The sequence below is a fragment of the Elgaria multicarinata genome, chromosome 11 (genome assembly GCF_023053635.1).
Source record: "Elgaria multicarinata webbii isolate HBS135686 ecotype San Diego chromosome 11, rElgMul1.1.pri, whole genome shotgun sequence".
Classification (NCBI taxonomy): domain Eukaryota; kingdom Metazoa; phylum Chordata; class Lepidosauria; order Squamata; family Anguidae; genus Elgaria; species Elgaria multicarinata.
Genome location: NC_086181.1, coordinates 1,404,735 through 1,428,095, shown reverse-complemented (window position 1 = coordinate 1,428,095; position 23,361 = coordinate 1,404,735). Strand labels below are relative to the sequence as shown.

The window sequence follows — 23,361 nt, the reverse complement described above, 5'->3', positions numbered from 1 at the left end:
TCCAGCTGGAATTTGGCTTCCTTTAACTTGAGCCCGTTATTCCGTGTCCTGCACTCTGGGAGGATCGAGAAGAGATCCTGGCCCTCCTCTGTGTGACAACCTTTTAAGTATTTGAAGAGTGCTATCATGTCTCCCCTAAATCTTCTCTTCTCCAGGCTAAACATGCCCAGTTCTTTCAGTCTCTCTTCATAGGGCTTTGTTTCCAGACCCCTGATCATCCTGGTTGCCCTCCTCTGAACACGCTCCAGCTTGTCTGCGTTCTTCTTGAATTGTGGAGCCCAGAACTGGATGCAATACTCTAGATGAGGCCTAACCAACTCTTCAAATGCTTGAAAGGTTGTCACATAGAGGAGGGCAACCAGGAGGCAGGAGCAAATTTGATGGAGAAAAGACAGGATGTTTTTGAAAAAGCTCCCAATGTGTAATTTCAGGATCACAAATTAAGGCTGATTGCTTTAGAAGATCAAAATCGTCGTTCATCACTTCATATAAAGCATTTAATTCAAGTACAAGGAGAAAATTTGCGAGATATAATTCTGCAGTGGTTCAAAGAGATGATGCCTGATTGGGAAATAGCGGATTCTGATTTGGACCGTGTCCACAGGGGGGGGGGCAAAATTATAGAGGAGCTGCTAGAGACATTTTGGTAAAATTTGGCAATTATTATAAGAAAGAGCAAGTTATGAAGAAATTGAGATCCATGGCCCTGCTACAGTATAAAGGCAAATCAGTGCAAATTTACAATGATCTTTGTCAGCACACACTGAATTGGAGACGCAGTGTCAAGCCAATAACAGAAATATTAGTGAAAAAAAGCATAAAATATGCTTGGGGTTATCCTGTATTTTTAAGATTTACATATGGTGTGGGGGGAGCACAGAGTAACCTCTTTGGATCAGGGTAAGGAGTTGCTGAAGAGTTTGGGTCTGTATGAGGAAGCAAGTGTGACTGAAACAGGTGAGGGGGGAGATGAGGCTGGGGCATCTGGGATGTAATAGAATTGTTAACTGTAAGATGAGATAATTGTAGATAGAAATGTTAAGCATAGAGACCTTGCCGGCCAGGTGCAGCACTGCCTCCCCCCTCCCCCTAAAGTAGATGGCTGGAGTGATAGACTTACAGGGATTTGGGGGGGGAAGAGGTGGGGGGTGGGGTGGGGGGGAAGGGGGGATGGAGTGGGTTAGGGTAAGGGATTTGAGGGGTTTGTTATGGTGTTTGTGTTTTTATGTATGTGAACTTGAGTTCACATACAAGGGATGTGAACTCAAGGGATCGGAAGAGACATCAAAAGGGTGAATATGGATAAAAAGATAAAAGTATCAACACTTAATGTTAAAGGTTTGGGGGCAGTCGTGAAAAGGAGGCGAATAGAACAAATGTTTAATAAGGAAGGATCTGACATTATTATGATGCAAGAAACACATCAAGGGTTCGAAAACGTAAATATAATAAGGACAAAGTGGTTAGTTTATTATGAAAAGTCATTGGGGACTTCAAAAAAAAATGGAGTGGCCACTTTGATTTTTAAAAAAAGTGGATTTATATTAGAAACTATAAAGAAGGATGACAGCGGTAGATACCTTATGATAAAAGGTAAAATTGAAGGAAAGGTATATACATTAATTAATGTTTATGCCCCTAATGAGAGACATAGAGAGTTTTTTATAAAATTATTTAAAGAAATAGAAGAATTCAAGGAGGGGTATGTTATCTTAGCTGGGGACTTTAATATGGTTATGGATAATAGATGGGACAGGTCAAACCCCACTAATGTTGAAAAGAGGAATAATATTACTATATTGAATAAATTAGTAAAAGAAAATGATTATGTGGATTCTTGGCGTTTACTTAATGGGGCTAAGCCTGGGTTTTCATATTATTCCCCAGTTCATCATACATACTCCAGGATAGATTATATATTTGTCTCAAAAGATTTTGCAACTAAGATTTCTAAAATGGAAATGGGGGTAATAAAGGTAACAGACCACACATTGTTAAGTTTAGAATTTGCAGTTAAGAAGAATTACAAAGAAGCGTATAGGTGAAAAATGAACACAAAAATATTGAAATATAATAAAGTGGTAGAAAAAATTCAGAGGGAATTGTCAGAGTCCTGGGAAATTAATGAAAAGGGAGGAACAGCTGGGTCAGTCGTTTGGGACACCATGAAGGCTGTAGTAAGAGGAATCTGTATTAGAGAAATGTGTAATTTAAAAAGACAACAGTATGTAGAGCAGGAGAAGTTAGAGATAGAGATTAGGAGTTTGGAGGAAGAATATTGGCAGGGTAAAAATAAATATAAATTAATAGAAATACAAGCTAAGAAGAAACAATTAGAAAATTTAAATTTAGAGGAAGTTCAAAAAAATTTAATGTATATGAAAAGGGAGTATTTTGAAAACAGTAATAGAAATTCTAGATTGCTTGCCAGACTCACACAAAAGGAAAAAGCGAAGAATGGGATAGGAGCATTGAAGGATAATCAAGAGAATTATTGTCATACAATGAAGGATAAAATAAAAAAAATTCAGAAATTTTATCAGGAATTATATAAGGGTAAAGATATTAAAAAAAAGAAGCTGGAGGACTATATAGAAAGGTATATAAAGAAGGGAATAAAAATAGAACATAAAGAGCAAATGGAGAAGGTAATAACTCAAAGAGAAGTTGAAGATGTAATCGATAATTTGAAAGTGGGTAAATCACCGGGAGCAGATGGCTTAGGATCAGAATATTATAAGTTTTTAAGGAGTTTTTAGTTCCGAAATTATTGAAACTTTACAACGCTATATTAAAAGGAGAGAAGATACCAGAATCATGGGAACACTCATTGATAATATTAATTCCAAAACCAAATAAAGATTTGACTATCCCTGACTCATATAGACCTATTTAATTAATAAATCAAGATGCAAAAATTTTTTCATCTATTTTGGCGAAACAGTTAAATAAATTTATATCAGAATATATAGGAGAAGACCAATGTGGATTTGTGGTGGGGAGACAGTTGCATAGTTTAGTGGGAAGAGTTTTAAATGCAATACACGCGATAAAAAAATCAAAGATTAAGGCAGGAATTTTGGCATTGGATATTTTTAAGGCTTTTGATTGTGTGAGCTGGCAGGCATTAAAGATTATTTTAGATAAAATGGGATTTGGAAATAAATTTAAAACTATAATAGAACAGTTATATTCCCAAAATACAGCTGTAGTGGTGGTAAACGATGGACTCACTGATAAGATTCGACTAGCCAGAGGCACAAGACAAGGATGTCCGCTCTCGCCGGTCCTGTTTGTAATGGTTATGGAAGTATTGGCGAATGCAATAAGAGATGATGGAGAGATAGAAGGAATTGGAGATGTAAGGAAAATAAAATTGAATATGTTTGCGGATGACACCCTATTGACTATTAAGAATCCAATAAGAAAAATAGATAGAATTAAACAACAATTGAGAGAATTTGAAGAAGCTACTGGATTAAGAATAAATTGGTCCAAATCAGAGATGATTTTGTTTAATTATACTAAGAAGGAAGAAAAGGAATGGGAACGAAAGGGAATAGAAATGAGAGTTAAGGAACAGATTAGATATTTGGGAATTAAAATTATAAAAAAATTAGATAATTTAGAAAAGGAGAATTTAACAAGGTTAAAAAAAGAGGTATTAGAAAAATTGGAAAAATATAAAAGATTAAATTTATCCTGGTTTGGAAGAATAGCATTAATAAAAATGAAGATTTTAGCAAAGATTAATTTTGTGTTTAGGATGTTACCAATAAAAATTTCAGAAGTTGAGATAAAAAGTTGACAAAATATTATTAACAAATATTGTAACGGAGATAAGAAAGCGAGGGTAAATAAGAATAAATGGTATTTAAGCCAAAAAAAGGGAGGACTGGGTCTCCCAAATATAAAATTATACTATGTAGCAAACAGGTTAAGGCACATTGTAGAAGCAATTATAGGAGTAGGAGATTTAGATTGGATGGAGGATAAAACTATATGCAATGTAGAGATGAGTTTGGAAAATGTTTTTTTTAAGGAAGGAGGGAGAAAATGGGTTGAAAGTATAGATAATCCGCTCCTGAGGTCTCAATGGGAAATTTGGAGCAAATTTAAAGGGGAGCTGCTTCCGAGCAACTCTCCTTTGTCACCGATAATAATGTTAAAGAATTTCCCAGAGGAACTGAAGGGTAGATTAAGTAAAATATTAAAAGAGAAAAATAAAATGAAATTAAAGGATTGGTTAAGAGATATAAATACAAGAGAAGATATGGAAGAGCTTTTAAAGGAGAAAAAATTATCTTGGTTAGAGTATAGGCAATTAGAACAGTGGAATAAAAAGTGGATTAAAGAAAACAGAGTTTGTAGAGAAATGACGAAGTTTGAGGAGTTAATAATTAAAAAGGAAAAATGTAAAGGAGGAAGTTTAGTATTAAAAGTCTTAATGAGCGAAATATATAAAATATTGTTAGAAAAAGGGCTAATGGATAGTTCAGGAAAAATGGTATGGGAGACAGATTTGAAGGTACAAACAGGGCGACAGAGCTGGGAGGGACTGTGGAAACAAAGAGTGTTGAGAAGTATGTCAGTGAGAATAAAAGAGAATTACTTTAAAATTTTGTGGAGGTGGTACCTAACCCCGATTAGATTGAATAAGATAAATAATCAGCACTCAGCAAATTGTTGGAGAGGTTGTGGGGAAAAAGGAACGTATTTACATATGTGGTGGGAATGCAAATATGTACAAAGATTATGGAAGATGGTGTTTCTTGAAATTGAAGAAATAGTGGGAATGAAAATAGAACAAACACCAAAAATGGCATTACTGTCACTATTTGAAGATATAAAATGTGGAAAAGAAATTAAAGAGTTGATATCGAGTTTGCTGACTGCAGCACGATTGATGGTAGCTAGGAACTGGAAGATTCAGGGGGAATATTCTATTGAAGAATGGTATAAAGAAGTTTGGGATATAGCTATTAATGATAAATTGACTTGTAATATAAGGTGGAGGAAAGGTATAACGAAAATAAATGAGTTTGAAGGAATTTGGAAACAGTTCCCAATATTTGTGTTTTCTAAGGGAAGTGGGAAACCGCCAGCGGAAGAAAGTATGAGATTTTGGAAGCAGGAATAGATCCCGAGGTGGGGGGTGCACTTACATGTTAAGATTGACTATATTTGTTATGATAGGATAGGTTATAGCTAATATTTACGCAATATATATGTATTCAACATTTATTTAAAATGTATGTAGTATGTTGTGTTGTTGTTTATTTTTTGTATGATGTTTTAATTTCTGGTAAATAATTTTTTTTTTAAAAAAAAAAGTTATAGCTAGGTGTTGTGTTTAACTCAAAAGTAAGTGCATGAGACATAGGGCTTCTTTAACAAGCGATTTATCGCACGCTCATGACTGGCCACTTGTGGAAGTTTGCAGGTCATTTTGATGACATTGTGAGCCTCCTGCATATCTCCTGCTCCTTCCCTCCATTATTCTGCTTAAAAATAAACCTTGGAAAACCTGATTCTACTGAAATGTATCGGGATTTCCTGCCATGTGCAGTCGAAGTTGTGCTACAAAATGCTCACTAGGAGGCGCTGCCCCTTGAACTTTATTTATTTATTACATTTATACCCTGCCTTTTTTCCTCCAAGGAACCCAAGGTGGCATACATTATCCTCCTCGTTTTAGCCTCACAACAACAACACTGTGAGGTAGGCTGGGCTGAGAGTCTGTAACTGACCCAAAGTCACCCATATATGAGCTTGGAAGTTTTAAATTATGCACCAGGTGGTCACAGCTCTCCTCCGGTATAATTCAGCTTGTTTTAAATGCGGAAGAGAAGCATGAATCAAAGCGACAGTAAGCAAATGCGATTTTCCTTTAATCTAAAGGGCTTTCTAATATGGATCAGGACCCTAGAGTCCTACACCTTTTCTCTACACCAATAATTTATATTACAACTGGATGCCTTTCTGGCAATGTAAATTGGAGGCATGGGGTGTGTGATTCGGATTGGGACCACAGCTGGAGGGCAAAGAGTTAAAATCTCTGTTTCACACCCCCCCACACCACCACCATGCTAGGGCATCAATCTGTAGTAACATGAGGACTGACCTTGTGAGGTCACATTCCATGAGCCATAGTACATAGAAAGCAGTAGATTTCAACACAGAACTCCCCTGAAAACATTGGAGTACTGGCAGCATTCTAGTTTCAGAATGAAACTGAGCATACACAACGTAACTTTGGTAGCAGTTGCTGCCATAGGCTATGATACGGCCGAAAAACCTGAATTACTGTTATGAACTGCTGCTCAGAGCTTTACCAAACAATGAAAGGCATAATTCCTTGACAAGTCTGCATAAAATATTATCAGTATTTTTTCACCAAAATGTAATATGTAATATATATGATGTGCCACAAATTGGAATAAAAAAGGTAGTGTCAATTTTCAGCACTTCTTAAATTGCTGTAGCTGTAGATATTTTGACATTTTTCAAAATTGTAGATCTCATCAGGTAGATCATGGATGCAAATTTGAAGTTATTAGCTTAATAGGTGTCATTTTCATAAGCAATAGAATTTAGAGACAGTGGTGTATTATTATTATTTTACGATTCACCTTATCTAAAGATGTGTGTGTGTGTATGTGTGTGTGTGTGTGTGTGTGTGTCTACACACACACACACACACATGAGAGAGAGAGAGAGAGAGAGAGAGAGAGAGAGAGGGATGTAGAAATAACAATAAATAAAATTTTGATTTAAAATGTAGGTTGGATCCAGACAAAGTTACACTTAGGTTCCATTGAAATCAAAGTGAAAATTTAGCTGTGATTTAAGTCCTGTTGATTTTAATGGGAATTAAACGCAACTAAGCCTGGATCCAATCTATAATTTTTAATACAAGTACCTTAAAAAAAACTGCAGATGGCGAACACCATCTTGGAAGAATCATTCCTCCTTTCCTCTCTGTAGGAAGAAATCTGTCTTTTAAATGATGCCTGCTACAGTATGTGTGTGCACCACCTAAATAAGGCTTCAGAACAATTGTGCTCAGTTTTGCAATTTTATGCAACTTTAGTTACTTCCTTGTATAAAGGCTCAGTATCAGCCCACCAAACTTCTCCAATTCAGATATACCAGGATTAGCATGTTCCAGAGACTTGGGGCCAAGGTAGACAGTGGAGTTAGTAGAGAGAAGATATTGTAAAGGAGAGAAGAAGACAGGATATCAAGAAGGAGGTCAAAATCTGAGGGCCAATTATATGTGACAGGGGCATTCACATTTATTCATTATGTGCTTCCTCCCATCCCATCTAAAATGTGGGATGAGGTGGAGTAGCCTTAATTTTGACATCAAAAGTGGTGAGGAGGAGCTGGACCCTGTCCAATTCCAACCTTATTTTGTTACATGCCTGTTACTTCAGCAATGTTCTCATCCTGGCTCGCATCCGTTATACCAGTGCTGGCCTGGGAGAAAAGTGCCTGAAGTGATGGAGTGTGATGGAATAAGGCAAGGGGCAGGGTCCAGCTCCCCTTTTCTACACAACTCGTTAGATGTCAAATTTAGACACACCCCCATCTTTGTTTTTGACACAAAGTGAGCAGTCATGTGAGTAAACAAACATGGCTTAGCTTCATTTGCTCCTGTGATCTGCTTTTGTATGAAGGGAAGTTGTAAACTGGAGTGAACATGAAATTTCATCTGTAAGAGGTGAGCTAGTTTAACATCAGTGTGGATTGCACAGAGACACTTTTGCTTTAGAGCAAGAAAGGGGCTGTGTGTGTTTTGCTTTGTTTTTCAGACACTCCTGACTTTCTCCTTCCATCCTCTTCTAGCTCCTGAGCAGCTTTAAAGATGAGGAACGCAGCACCATTGCCCGGAATGTCAAAGGGAGGAAGGTCTGGATTGGCATCAAGAAGCTTCTGATGTTGATAGAGATGTCATTGCAGGTAAATGTGTTGTCTACCCTCTGGTCAAGCCAGAATATTGAAAAATGGGAAATAGGAGTCTTAATTTTTAACATCTGTCTTGAGGCTAATTTCTTTTATACCAGTAAGTACCAAGCTTGGACCTGTATATTAATAAGATTTCCATCTGTTTTATCCCTCTCGGTTCTAAGGGCTCGAAGCAGTAGACAGCTTAAACACCCACACAATAAAATGTCAGTGATGATGAAGCTAAATGAAGCATAAATGAAGCATATTTCATTTCTAGCAATAGTTGAAACCACTGACACTCTATCAGAATGTCATCATGTTCATAAACTGGCTGTGAACATGGATTCTTCACAAAGTGGGTGGCAAACTGATAACAACAGTGCAGAGGATGATAACCTACACTTCATCACTCCCTAGTGTTTTATAGCAATATCTGAGAAGGATCGTTTCTTGGCAGGCACTACTGCCTTGTAGTCCAAGGATGAGGGGCCTCAGACCCGCAGGCCAGTGCATTTGGCCCTCAAGCAAGGCCCTTCCCTGAAGCCCCACCCCCTAAAAGCCAGGGGAAGGGAATGGCAACCGTTATCTTTGATCACTCATGGAAGAATAGCAGTGGGGATTCCTCTCCCTGCTAGCTTCCCCTGCCCCATGTCCCCCACAGTGCAGGAAGGTACAGTGCAGGCGAAGCCATTCTGACCGAGGCACTGGTTAGAAGAGTGGCCCTCTAGCCAGTGCTCCGGTTGGAGATCTGGTTTCATTGCACCCAGATGGAGAAAGCCTGTGCGTGGCGAAGCCAATGACCCTACAGGACTACGCCCCCTGATGTCATTTGATCTGCAGAGGGCTGTGGTGGAGGGTCATCTGACTCCCCCAGTTCCCCATTCCTACTGAAGTCTTGATGCTGTTGATGCAGTGATTGGCTGTCTTCTGCCATGCAAAGGAAAAACTTGCATGTAAATAATTTTCACTCCTGTTCATTAGGTGCAAAACTCCAAGTGGCCAATTGCCACTGGCATTTAAAAAAACTAGTCTAATCACCTTGGTGCTGAAGTTTGACACACTCTCCGCTGCATTACACTGGATCAAAAATTGCGTGTCTGAATAGGTATAACCTTTTTTGTTACAAAGAATGTGCCCTGAATTTCATACCACCAAAGACCACTAGTGGCATCCTAATTGCCCAGCCAAGTCAGATAGTGACTTACCGTGCAAGGTCACCTGCCTGCCATTTGTTCACAAGCAGCTGTTTGGTGTGCCTGTTCAAGAAAGATGGCTCCATGAAACCAGTTATGCAGTTGTTAGGATCCTAGTCTGAGAATCATTGCGCAGGCCCAAGGCATAATGGGAGATGGGTATATATTAACAGAGGGTTGGTATATATAGATGTAGTAGTATATCTCTAAATACAAGATTCTGGAGCCAAAAGTTAGTCATCATTAAAGATGGAAATGATAGCTGAGTGAAATCACCCATTACAAAAGTAGTATTCCTCTGAATGATGCAGAAAAACAGGTAATTTCTATCTATTATTCTCATTCTGATTCTTTTATCTGTTTAAGAGCATTCTGGCTAGCCACTGTTGGAGCCAGTATTCTGAATGTTGGGCTGATCCATCAACACAATTCTTATGAAGGGGTGGGGGGTCTATAGTGCAGTGTTAGAGCACGTGCTTTTAATACAGTAGATCCCAGCTTCAGATCCTGGCTTGTGCTGCAAAAGAATCTCCAGTAGTAGGAAAAGATCTCTGTTTGAGAACTTGGAGAACTTGGAGAACTATTGGCTTGTACTAGAAAGATGCAAAAAACCTTCATTTAGCTACACCAGTCACAGCTGATATGCAGGCCCCAGCCTGCTTGATCGTTAAGGGCATCACCCACCTACAAAGGGTAATCTGTGAACGCCATCAAAGTTAATGAAAGAGGTGTAATCCTTCCCCCGTTCCCAAACTCTTGTTAATTTCAATGAGGCTCCTACAAGAGATGGGGCGATGGATTGTGAGAATAAAACATGTGATGCTAAAGCTGTACTTTATGGATCTAGAACACTAGGACCGGCTTCATAAGCCGAGAGGCATGCAGTTTGTCAGTGTGTGAAACTCTCCCCCACTCCCTCCTGTGCGACTTGTTCTTTGTGATTCTGTTGAAACTCGTATAGGGCTGGGAATCTGCTTTGACTGGACGTCACCTGAGGGTACACAGCCATTTATCTAGATTACTTTTCCCCACTCTTCCTCTTGACTCAATAATAATAATAATAATAATAATAATAATAATAATAATATTTCTTACCCGCCTCTCCACCTTGATTGAGGCGGGGAACAACAATAAGTGATAAAATATAGAATACTCAATTAAAACGTAATATACATTGTTAAAAACATCCTTAAAAAACCCTAAAACAATCTAAAAACATCTTAAAATTCCACTGGATAGGCCTGCCGGAAGAGATCAGTCTTTATAGCTCTCTTGGATTCTAGTGGACTGTTAAGTTGACGAGTCTCCTCCGGCAGGCCATTCCACAGTCTGGGAGCAGCAGAAGAGAAGGTCCTCTTGGTAACAGTTGTTAATCTAGTTTTTGCTTAGCTGAAATAGATTTTTCCCAGAGGACCTGAGTGTGTGGGGCGGATTGTATGGGAGAAGGTGATCCCACAGGTAGCCTGGACCCAAACCATATAGGGCTTTAAAGGTTATAACCAACACTTTATACTTCACTCAGAAACTAATTGGCAACCAGTGAAGAGATTTTAAAACTGGTGTAACATGGTCACCCCTAGGTGTACTGGTGACCAGCCTGGCTGCCATAGTTTGAACTAGTTGAAGTTTCTGGACTAGGTGCAAAGGTAGCCCTATGTAGAGTGCATTGCAGAAGTCGAGCCTCGAAGTTACCAGCACGTGCACTACCGTCTTTAGGTCTTCTAACTCTAGGAAGGGACGCAGCTGGCGTATCAGCCGAAGCTGATAGTAGGCACTCCTGGCTGTTGCATCTATCTGAGCTGTCATTTGGAGCGACAGATCCAGAAGCACCCCCAAGCTGCGAACACAGTCCTTCAGGGGGAGTGTAACCCCATCCAGAATCAGTTGACACACCTCCAAACCCAGGTTGTGGCCTTCGACAGCAAGCACCTCCGTCTTGTCTGGATTCAGCTTCAGTTTGTTTTCCCTCATCCAGCCCATTACCGCCTCCAAGCATTCATTCAGAGGAGACACACTAGCCTTAGCTGATGCTGTTATTGAAGGCATAGAGACATATATTTGGGTGTCATCAGTATACTGATAGTACCCCGCCCCATGCCTCCGGATGATCTCTCCCAGCAGTTTCATGTAGATGTTGAACAGCATTGGGGATAGGATAGCACCTTGTGGTACGCCACACAGCATCTCCTTTTTTGAGGAGCAGCTATCCCCAAGCATCACCATTTGGAACCTGCCTGAGAGGTAGGACCAGAACCACTGAAGCACAGTGCCCCCGATTCCCAATCCCCTCAGGCGATCCAGAAGGATACCATGGTTGATGGTATTGAAAGCCGCTGAGAGGTCCAAAAGTACCAGCAGGGACACACTCCCCCCTGTCAATACTCAAGCGTAGATCATCTGCTAAGGCGACCATAGCTGGCTCAACTCCGTATCCTGCTCTGAAGCCAGTTTGAAATGGGTCTAGATAATCTGTGTCATCCAAAACTGCTTGGAGTTGGTTTGCAACTGCTCTCTCGATCACCTTACCCCAAAATGGTAGATTTGATATAGGTCTATAGTTATTAAAATCCAGGGGGTCCAGGGAGGGCTTTTTTAGAAGCGGCCGTACCACTGCTTCTTTTAAGCATGATGGAAAACTCCCCTCCCTGAGAGATGCATTGATAATATGTTGTAATTGCAGTCTAACTGCATCTCCTTCCTGGGCGACCAGCCAAGAAGGGCAGGGATCGAGAGGGCAAGTCATTTTTCTCACTCGTCCAAGCAGCTTGTCCACATCCTCAGTACTCACCAACTGAAACTCATCCAGTATAATCCTGCTCGCGGAGTCGCTGGACACTCCATTGTCAACTTCTGCTATAATGAGTGCATCTAAGTCAGCTCTTATCCAAGAGATTTTATCTGTGAAATTATCATTAAAGGCATCACAGCGAACTACTGAAGGCTCTAAAGTTGGGTTCAGGGGGGAAGGTGTCTGCGTTAGACCCCTCACCATCCTGAACAGTTCTGCTGGACACAAATTCACAGACGCAATGTGTGCAGCGAAGAAAGCTTTCTTTGTTGCACGTATTGCCACCCCATAGGAACGAAGATATTCTCTATGTTGTGTCTTGTCGGATATAAGTCGAGTTTTCCACCATCGGCGCTCTAGTCGTTGCCCTTCCCGCTTCAACTCCCAGAGTTCTTCTGTATACCAGGGTGCCCGGTTAGAAACAGGCTGGAGAGGACATTTGGGGGCGATTATGACGATAGCCCTAGTTAGTTCTTGATTCCATCTGTTAACCAGGGCTTCAACAGGATCGTCGACGATACCAGCCAAAGAACCCTCTAAGCCTTTCTGGAATCCAAGAGGATCCATCAGCCTTCGAGGGCGGACCATCTTAATAGGTCCGCCACCCCTGCAGGGACGGATAGTAACCGCGATACTAACCCTGACCAGAAAATGGTCTGTCCATGACAACGCAGAGGTATTTATCACCTCCGATTACAGATATGTCTGTTCGGAACTGAAAACAGCATCGAGGGTGTGACCTGCTGAATGTGTGGGTCCCCACCAAAGACTCCTGAATACACTTAGTAGACATGGAACAAGAGGAGAGGTCCTTTTATGGATTAGTAACTGGTTAAAGAACATAAGCAGTCAGGAAGTTTTTCCTGATGTCCAACTGGAATCTGGCTTCCTTTAACTTGAGCCCATTATTCCGTGTCCTGCACTCTGGGAGGATCGAGAAGAGATCCTGGCCCTCCTCTGTGTGACAACCTTTTAAGTATTTGAAGAGTGCTATCATGTCTCCCCTCAATCTTCTCTTCTCCAGGGTAAACATGCCCAATTCTTTCAGTCTCTCTTCATAGGGCTTTGTTTCCACACCCCTGATCATCCTGGTTGCCCTCTTCTGAAAACGCTCCAGCTTGTCTGCGTCCTTCTTGAATTGTGGAGCCCAGAACTGGACGCAATACTCTAGATGAGGCCTAACCAGGGCCAAATAGAGAGGAACCAGTACCTCACGTGATTTGGAAGCTATACTTCTATTAATGCAGCCCAAAATAGCATTTGCCTTTCTTGCAGCCATATTGCACTGTTGGCTCATATTCAGCTTGCAATCTACAACAATTCCAAGATCCTTCTCGTTTGTAGTATTGCTGAGCCAAGTATCCCCCATCTTGTAACTGTGCATTTGGTTTCTATTTTCTATATGTAGAACTTGGCATGTATCCCTATTAAATTTCATTCTGTTGTTTTCAGCCCAGCACTCTAGCCTATCAAGATCACTTTGAAGTTTGTTTCTGTCTTCCAGGGTATTACCTATCCCACCCAATTTTGTGTCATCTGCAAATTTGATCAGCGTTCCCTGCACCTCCTCATCCAAATCATTCATAAAAATGTTGAGGAGCACTGGGCCCAGGACTGAGCCCTGCGGTACCCCACTCATTGCCTCTCCCCAGTTTGAGAAGGTTCCATTGATAAGTACTCTTTGAGTTCGATTCTGTAGGCAAAGGTGAATTCATGTAATAGTTGTTCCATCTAGACCACTTTGAGTTAGTTTGTTAGTCAGAATGTCATGTGGTACTTTGTCAAAAGCTTTGCTGAAGTCAAGATATATGACAGTCCACAAGGGAGGTTACCCGATCAAAAAATGAGATCAAATTAGTCTGACAGGACTTGTTCTTGACAAATCCATGTTGGCTTCTAGTGATCACTGCATGGATTGCAAGGTGTTTACAGATTGACTTCTTTATAATGTGCTCCAGAATTTTCCCAGGGATGGATGTCAGACTGACTGGTCTGTAGTTCCCAGGTTCCTCCTTTTTGCCCTTTTTGAAAATAGGGACAACGTTAGCCCTCCTCCAGTCGTCCCGCACCTCACCCGTCTTCCATGATTTTGCAAAGATAATAGACAAAGGTTCTGAGCGTTCTTTGTCTCAGAAAGAAAGGCAAATGCTATTTTGGGCTGCATTATTATTATTATTATTATTATTATTATTATTTATTTATTTATATAGCACCATCAATGTACATGGTGCTGTACAGAGTAAAACAGTAAATAGCAAGACCCTACCGCATAGGCTTACAATCTAATAGTAGAACAATAAGGAGGGGAAGAGAATGCAAACAGGCACTGGGTAGGGTAAACAGGCACAGGGTAGGGTAAAACTAATAGTATAAAGTCCGAACAACATCAAGTTTTAAAAGCTTTAGGAAAAAGAAAAGTTTTTAGCTGAGCTTTAAAAGCTGCGATTGAACTTGTAGTTCTCAAATGTTCTGGAAGAGCGTTCCAGGCGTAAGGGGCAGCAGAAGAAAATGGACGAAGCCGAGCAAGCGAAGTAGAGACCCTTGGGCAGGCGAGAAACATGGCATTAGATGAGCGAAGAGCACGAGCGGGGCAATAGTGTGAGATGAGATGAGAGAGAAGAGACAGGAAGGAGCTAGACCGTGAAAAGCTTTGAAGGTCAACAGGAGAAGTTTATATTGGATTCTGAAGTGAATTGGAAGCCAATGAAGAGATTTCAGAAGTGGAGTAACATGGTCAGAGCGGCGAGCCAAGAAGATGATCTTCGCGGCGGAGTGGTGAACAGAAACCAACGGACTGATGTGAGAAGAAGGAAGGCCAGTGAGAAGAAGGTTGCAGTAGTCCAACCGTGAAATAACCAGTGCATGAACAAGCGTCTTGGCAGAAGAGACAGACAAAAATGATTGAATCCTGGCAATATTATACAAGAAAAAATGACAGGATTTAGCTACTGCCTCAATATAAGGAATAAAGGAGAGCGAGGAATCAAATATAAAGCCAAGACTACGAGCTTTCTTGACCGGAGTAAGTGTGACATCATTGACAGTAAGAGAGAATGAGAGATGAGGAGAAGGTTTAGGAGGAAAGTATAGCTTAATAGAAGTATAGCTTCCAAATCACGTGAGGTACTGGTTCAAGTGCCTTTACAAATTGCATGGCAGTAGTGGCTGCTTTCTTACTGACTCAGGGAGGTGAAGTCTATCCATACATAGACAATTGGCCGTTGGTAGGCTAGAGCAGACATCAGCTACTCCAATCAGTCCATTTGATGTGCCATCTCCTCCACTCTTTAGCGTTCTACATCAGTGTAGAGAAGTCCTGCTTGGTTCCAACACAGAGGCTTTAGTTTATTGGCACTCTGCTTGATTCCACTACAGGCCAAGTCTTTCTTCCACTGCTCTGTTGGGCAAACTCTTCATCAAATGCACTACTGTGGCATGGCATGTTCACTAAGGTCCTTCCAAAGATCAGAGTGGACAACACAGATTGTATCCTCATCACCCCTTGGTGGCTGAGACAGCAGTGGTTGTATATACCTCACCACGGGCAATTATGTCTGATTTTTCCTACTTCCATCTCTTCTTACTCAAGATCGAGGGAGGATTTGGCACCTGGACCTTCAGACACTTCACATGACATTGTGGTGGATCCAGCACTAGGTACTGCAAGAGCTATCCCTGCTCCAATCCAACGGATCTTTGATCCTGCCCAGAAACCTCCCATGAGATTGTTCTATGCCTGCAAATCAGCCATATTTTCTCCTTTTACTTCTCTTGGCCATTTGACCTCATTAAATGCCCATTGTACCACGTTCTGCAGTTCCTTCTGTCTTTTTTTGACAAAGACCTGAAGCTGTCTTTTCTTTGCATATACCTTGTGGTGATTTCTGCATGTCACCCCCCTATCAAATGTTTCTCTCTATTTTCTGACATTGAAGCAATTTCTGAATGGAGTTTGTAATCTTGCTTCACCAATCCATCCATCGTCCTTCAGGTTCTGCTATGAAACCCTTTTGAACTACTGGCAAAGTGGATCTCCATCTTCTTAATTTGAAAACCATTTTCCTGGTTGCAATTACATTGGCTAGGCACTCTAGTGAACTGTGTGTGCACTCTGTGCTGATCTTCTCCCAAAAGCGGGTCTATGACCCCCCCTGGAAAAAGTGAAGCAGAAGTTGAGGGGGCAGGATTGCAGTTTGAGATTGATAAACAAATGGTCAAAGAACACCTAATTTCCTTGAATGAGTTCAAATCCCCAGGGCCCGATGAACTGCATCCAAGAGTAATGAAGGAGCTAGCGGAAGAACTCTCAGAACCTTTGTCTATTATCTTTGCAAAATCATGGAAGACGGGTGAGGTGCCGGACGACTGGAGGAGGGCTAACGTTGTCCCTATCTTCAAAAAGGGCAAAAAGGAGGAACCTGGGAACTACAGACCAGTCAGTCTGACATCCATCCCTGGGAAAATTCTGGAGCAGATTATAAAGAAGTCAATCTGTAAACACCTTGAAATCAATGCAGTGATTACTAGAAGCCAACATGGATTTGTCAGGAACAAATCCTGTCAGACTAATTTGATCTCATTTTTTGATAGGATAACCTCCCTTGTGGACTGTGGGAATGCTGTGGATGTCATATATCTTGACTTCAGCAAGGCTTTTGACAAAGTACCACATGACATTCTGATTAACAAACTAGCTAAAAGTGGGCTAGATGGAACAACTATTAGGTGGATCCACAGTTGGCTACAGAATCGGACTCAAAGAGTACTTATCAATGGAACCTTCTCAAACTGGGGAGAGGCAACGAGTGGGGTGCCGCAGGGCTCAGTCCTGGGCCCAGTGCTCTTCAACATTTTTATTAATGATTTGGACGAGGAGGTGCAGGGAACGCTGATCAAATTTGCAGATGACACAAAATTGGGTGGGATAGCTAATACCCTAGAAGACAGAAACAAACTTCAAAGTGATCTTGATAGGCTAGAGTGCTGGGCTGAAAAGAACAGAATGACATTTAGTAGGGATAAATGCCAAGTTCTACATTTAGGGAATAGAAACCAAATGCACAGTTACAAGATGGGGGACACTTGGCTCAGCAATACTACAAAAGAGAAAGATCTTGGAATTGTTGTAGATCACAAGCTGAACATGAGCCAACAGTGTGATATGGCTGCAAGAAAGGCAAATGCTATTTTGGGCTGTATTAATAGAAGTATAGCTTCCAAATCACGTGAGGTACTGGTTCCTCTCTATTCGGCCCTGGTTAGGCCTCATCTAGAGTATTGCGTCCAGTTCTGGGCTCCACAATTCAAGAAGGACGCAGACAAGCTGGAGCGTGTTCAGAAGAGGGCAACCAGGATGATCAGAGGTCTAGAAACAAAGCCCTATGAAGAGAGACTGAAAGAACTGGGCATGTTTAGCCTGGAGAAGAGAAGATGGAGGGGAGACATGATAGCACTCTTCAAATCCTTCAAAGGTTGTCACCCAGAGGAGGGCCAGGATCTCTTCTCGATCCTCCCAGACTGCAGGACCTGGAATAACGGGCTCAAGTTAAAGGAAGCCAGATTCCGGCTGGACATCAGGAAAAACGTCCTGACTGTTAGAGCAGTGCGACGGTGGAATCAGCTACCTAGGGAGGTTGTGGGCTGTCCCACACTAGAGGCATTCAAGGGGCAGCTAGACAACCATCTGTCAGGGATGCTTTAGGGTGGATTCCTGCATTGAGCAGGGGGTTGGACTCGATGGCCTTGTAGGCCCCTTCCAACTCTGCTATTCTATGATTCTATGATTCATACCTTGTTTTCATCCTCCAAGGCAATTCTATGTCTGGATGTTTGTTTCTTACCCAAGGTGGTGTTGGGCTTCCACCTTAACTAGGACTTAATCGTCCCTGCTTTCTTTTATTCTGCTTCTTTGCCTTTGAAAAACACTTCTTTGATGTAAGGAGGGCACTGGATCTTTCATCAGTCTCCCCGTCTGTTCACCTATTACTGATGCAAGCACAAGGGGTTACCTGTGTCCCACCAGAGGTTTGGTTCATACAGTCATTGTACAAGATGACTGGCCTGGAACCATCTGCCCCAGCTTGAGGTCACTCTACTTGTGCAGTAGCTACATTTGTCACATTTGACAAGGGATGGCGACTTAGGCTAAGCCCTCAACATTCATTCATCATTACAGACTAGATTTGTGGGGTAGAACTGACTGCTTATTGGACATGCTGACCTAGCTTGCTACTCAGCCGTATGTGGATTTAGCTTGCTATTCGGCTGTATGTGGATGCACACAGACCATGAAAAAGTTACTTACCTCTTTCTGCAGCTCTTTGAGTGGTCATCTGGACATTCACACAACTGACCTGTTTGGTGTCATACTCAATTTCGGCATGGGTTCCAAAGACTACTCTTGGTTCCAAGACTACAGTGAACGGTCTCAAGAAACCGGAGGAATAAGCAGGAACCAACTAGGGGCTGTGCACTGGGATAGTCGGGGAAGAGTTCCAGCCAAAAAAATCCTCAGGTATAGAAGTTTCCTGAAATGGGTCTTTGCACAGTTGCAGAGCCCATATGTGTGAATGCACAGATGACCACTTGAAGAACTACATTTATAAGTAAGCAACCTGCCTATTCTTTGATGTAAGCTGCCTTCGGTGGGCTTTTACCCTAAAAGATAGCATGGAACCATGATTTTTTAAAAATATACTCTGTAACTGTCATAAATATGCCAAATAATTCAATATGCCAAATAATACAATAATATAATGATGCATTTTATGTTGTTTACCTTTAATCAGAAATTAAATTTGGCAAATATTTCAGTTTTCCTGACCAAAAACTAAAAAACCCTGTGTTTTCCCCCCATGGCTTCAGAGTTTCCAGAAATGTTACATCTTTATACCTGCTTAGATCTTATTTTCCTTTGGCAGCTGTTTTTTATAATACAAACTGAGTTACAAGAGAACCAGTGGTATGTAATGGTTGGAGTGCTGGACTAGGACTGAGGAGACTTCGTTTCATGTTCCCACTCAGCCATGGAGTTCACTCTAGCAAATCACTTTCCTTGACCTTCTTGGAGGAAAAGTGAAAAGTGAGATGCTGCCTATTGCTCCTTGCCCTTCTGTAAATGTGCTGTGGTTAACTTGAGAATTTGTGTCTTTGTGTGTTTGTTTTTTAATACTTGAAGATGGATCCTGAGTACCGTGTGAGAAAATTCCTAGCACTTCTGCGAGAAGAAGGAGCGTAAGTAATACACGTCTGACAAGGGGTGTGTTCATTATGCTCCTGAATCTGCATGCATGCTTAATATCTGGCATTTTCCATTGGCCCCCAAAGGAATTTAGCAAGAGTAGGTTGTTTTGGTTCTTGGTAGCTGTTAATTATTCCGTCCCACAAATCAGGCTGCCTTGGTGGTTAGGTTGTTTTTTGTTGCAGTGGCCTGGTTCACACATAAGGCTGCTGTATCTTTATTTAACCCATGATTTGTTACCCTTCCCAGGTTTATCTGGCATAGAATAGAACAAACCATGGTTTGTTTTCTCAATCCCTGGGTTGTTTGTTTCCCTCCTCCTGATTCCCAAATGCCTTTGTTATGCTTTAGTACTGGCATGCAAAGTGGCTGGGTGTTTTTGTTTTCGTTTTACTGTTCTTGCCCACTCCATCTGTAGCATTGCGAAATAACCTATGGCCAGCCCATAGTTCTGAGTTTGCACATAACAGTCCATGGTTTAAACAACTCAGAGTTAACAACCCAATAAGAAACCAAGCATTCTCTTTCTGGGTTGTTTGTGATGAACAAACCATGATTTGTTAGCACAGCCATGTTCACATATCATGACAACCTAGAATCCAAGAACCCACCATGGACTAGTGTTATGTGTGAACCAGGACAATGTCTCACTTATTCATCACTGATATTGCTGTGTGTCTTATATGTGTCTGTGAGTTTTCATAGCTTAAGCTTGCACAGGCAACATGCTTTCTGACCCCTAAAGCCTTATACTCATATGTCCCAGGGTACAGAAGTATTATAAATAAATACATAAATAAATAATCCCAGCTACTGCATTGTGTTATATTCTAATTTCTGGCCACTAATCTGGATTCAGTCCACCAGCAAGTTCAAATTCAAATGGAATGCTTCAGGCTGAACTGTCTATTAAGGAATATGGCTGGGACCTTTTCAGATTGCAAGTGTGTGGAAATTACTGTGTCCAGGCTCCCTGAACATACAGAACAAGCTAGGCCAGACCCTTCTCCATGACATGCTATCTTTCAAGGGAGCCTATTTTTCAATAGAGGAGAATTTACGATCATTTGCCTCCACCCACCCTACCCCACCCCACACATATGGTACCATGTGATATTTCTGAACATTAGGGACTCTTGAGACCATTTTTCTTTTAGTTGTGTCTACACAAATACATGTTGTAGGATTGCCTATGCCCGGGTTAGTGAATCTGTAGATTTAATTCTTGCGTATCTTCAGAGTGGGAATAGTAACATCTTGAAAAGCTACCTGCAGGAGCTAGGAGAGGACCATATGCAAATACATAAAAATGCTAATTCATGTATTCACAGGATTGGTGCCAGGTGACCCTTGGTTCATATTTGGACCCAATTCTGTACCTTTTATGAGCCTTGTGTGGCGCAGAGCGGTAAAGCAGCAGTTTCTGCAGCTGAAACTCTCCCCACGGCCTGAGTTCGATCCCAGTGGAAGCTGGTTTCAGGCAGCCGGCTTGGGTCGACTCAGCCTTCCATCCTCCCGAGGTCGGTAAAATGAGTACCCAGTTAGCTGGGGGAAAGGTAATAACGGCTGGGGAAGGCAACGGCAAACCACCCCGCTATAAGGCCTGCCAAGAAAACGTCAGCGAAAGCTGGCGTCCCTCCAAGAGTCAGTAATGACTCAGTGCTTGCACGAGAGGTTCCTTTCCTTTCCTTATGTACCTTTTAATGCTGGGATAAAGCAAGTTGAATTCTGATTACGCTACCATGTAAGAAGATGCTAGGATATCTGATTTTGGCTTTGCCATTTTCCCTCAGCCTGTCTTAGTGCAGAGTAAGAGCTCAATCTTTTTCTTTTACAGCTGTTGTGAATAATGCTTGTGCACAACTGTCTTGTGAATTTGCATGCACTTTTCCTCTCTGGATGCCTGTCTGTGTGTGCTGCCAGCATCTGTACCCACGACCCCCCCCCCCAAGATACACATGCGCCTTGTGGCAGCTGCACTTTCTCTCTTTGCAGTAGTCCACTGGATTAAGTGTGAAGCTGGAATCTTGTTCAGAAGCTGGTGTCCAGGAAAGCAGCTAAGCAGGAGACTACCCCATGAGAAGAATCTTCTCTTCAGACCTGTAGATGTGTGGTACATCCAAACAAGAGCAGAACATTCAGCTCCCTTCAGAGACTCCCCTCATTCCTCCTTTTTGCATGTTGAATGCAACAAAATGATCCACCATTTGTTATCTATTGTCTTTAATATCTTGATGTCTTGTGGCAAAACAAACTCTTCTGGAGTATCTGCTTTCATATTGTGCTGCCTGCTGCACTCGCCCAACTGGTATTGGTGCACAAGGGGAGGAGAAGAAATGCGCCATGTACCAGCCTGTAGATGTTCATGCTGAAGCTGACAGTGGCTCCTTCTCATCTCTGAAGCTAAAGCCCAAAATATGGGAAAGTTTAAATATTAAGAAATTTTTCTTCTTAACCCACACCAAAAATAACCAATAACAAAGCCAGCTGAGGTTTGTAGAGTTGTACACTCAGGTTTATAGCGTCTGAGTCCCCCAATACGCCCCCCCCCCCGGGCTCTTGTTGAGTAGTTCCTTACTCCTTGCTCCCAAGTCAAGAAGTTTCAGACTCAAGACAAACAGTAACCAAAGTGTTAAATGCCACCACTAGTTTGAGGTGAGCTAGGATCCAGAGAACGTTTTTTTGCCTGGATTTTAGGCAAGACAAATTAAATTTGCATTTGGTATAGCAGCAGTCACTATCTCCAGTGGTAGTTTACCCACCAGGTACAGGTACAGCAGCAGAAGCAGCAGTGGGGTTCTGATACATTTATGGTTTTGCTATAGAACAAATAGAAAATTCTTATCCATGTAATAGTCCTGTAAAAATCTGAAAACACTTTTTCTGCTTTCTTTTGCAATGGACCTTCCCTGCTTTTCAACTTCTTGTAAAAGAAGATTTATTTTAGGGGATCACATATGGCATACAAGTGCAGGATGCATGAACTCACGTTGGGCTCTCCCCATCCCCAATCAAGTGGTAACTGTTGTTCTCAAGTGCTGTGGTATCTGCTGATGAGCTCTTGCTTTTTGGCAAGGTGGAAGTTAAGGAGAAATCCAACTTCCCTTTTTTGGGGGGGATACTTCCTGTGATTGCTGCTGTGTACAGCAATACCGAATCAGTGAGGACAGCAGTCTACTGTCTGAACATGCTCAATCACGTGTTCCTCACTAGTCCTTTTGTTGTTGTTGGGAAGCCCACTGAGTAGCTTGCCTGAGCAACGAAGTGCAAGTTTATGTTAGAGCCAGTCTAGCTTTTAGACCTCTCCTGTGCTGATTTCTTTACCACACCCAGCGGTATTTTGTAACAGAACTCCGCACCTGAATCCTGCCCATCGCATTGAGTTTGCCTGCCTGCAGCTCATATCAGTAGCAGTTTGCCAGCAGGATTTGGACTGGGGAAACGACACGATAGGTAGGATTCACACGATGTCCTGTTCTGCTAAGCCATATGGCCACAGGGTTAAGAAACGAAATCTGGGGATGCCCCACCCCACCCCTACAAGGGTAATGTCTAAGTTAGTTCTTAACTTCTCTTTATGAAGAGCAATGTATTGCAAAGCCTAAATAATTCCCCCACAACACAACCCAAGTGGCTGGACCAATCTGCCATCTTGCTGAAATTGTCTATATTATTGGCATGGCTCTTTCCCCCCAACTTTTCAAGCTGCTAAAGTTAGAAAGTTGGAAACAGCACTTGATGTCCTCCAACCCTGTGCAGCAAAAGGTAAACTGTTGTTTTAGCAGCTGCAGTGATGCATTTATTTTAATGTGGAATAGCATCTTTTTTTGTTTAATTCCCATTTTCTGGTTTGAGTAGTGTTGAGGAATATGTGAATCCCTGGTGGACTTATAAGATCCCTTCTTTTTTTAGGCTGTGCAACTGGGCTGCTTTTAGATGCACCCTTCTATCCACCACCACCACCCCAAGCCCCCACAACCTGCCCCCATTACCTGCCCCCTCCATCACTCATCTTTCAGTGGAAGCAAAACACATACGTTGTATTTAATGTAATGTCTTGGATCAAATGATGTAAACATTTTATTGTGTTTTTTTGTCCAAAGCTATGTTGAGAGAGAAAAATACATAAATAGATTGTGTGGTTAAATGTAGAAAAATAAATGCAATAAAAAGGCACAGATACTTAA

General features: G+C 41.7%; 1 protein-coding gene across 2 annotated transcripts in view; it reads left to right on the top strand.

The window, feature by feature from the left end:
* The window catches only part of NSF (N-ethylmaleimide sensitive factor, vesicle fusing ATPase), a 196,841-nt gene extending 173,480 nt beyond the window's left edge, over positions 1 to 23,361 (top strand). Inside the window, exons 19-21 of one of the 2 annotated variants that reach the window (XM_063138459.1) lie at positions 7,852 to 7,965; positions 19,112 to 19,167; positions 21,173 to 23,361. In XM_063138459.1, the coding sequence (XP_062994529.1) occupies positions 7,852 to 7,965; positions 19,112 to 19,167; positions 21,173 to 21,185 (183 nt within the window). In that variant the 3' untranslated portion in view covers positions 21,186 to 23,361. Of the gene's footprint in view, positions 1 to 7,851; positions 7,966 to 19,111; positions 19,168 to 21,169 lie in introns of both variants that reach the window. The other variant, XM_063138458.1, reaches the window with a different exon arrangement.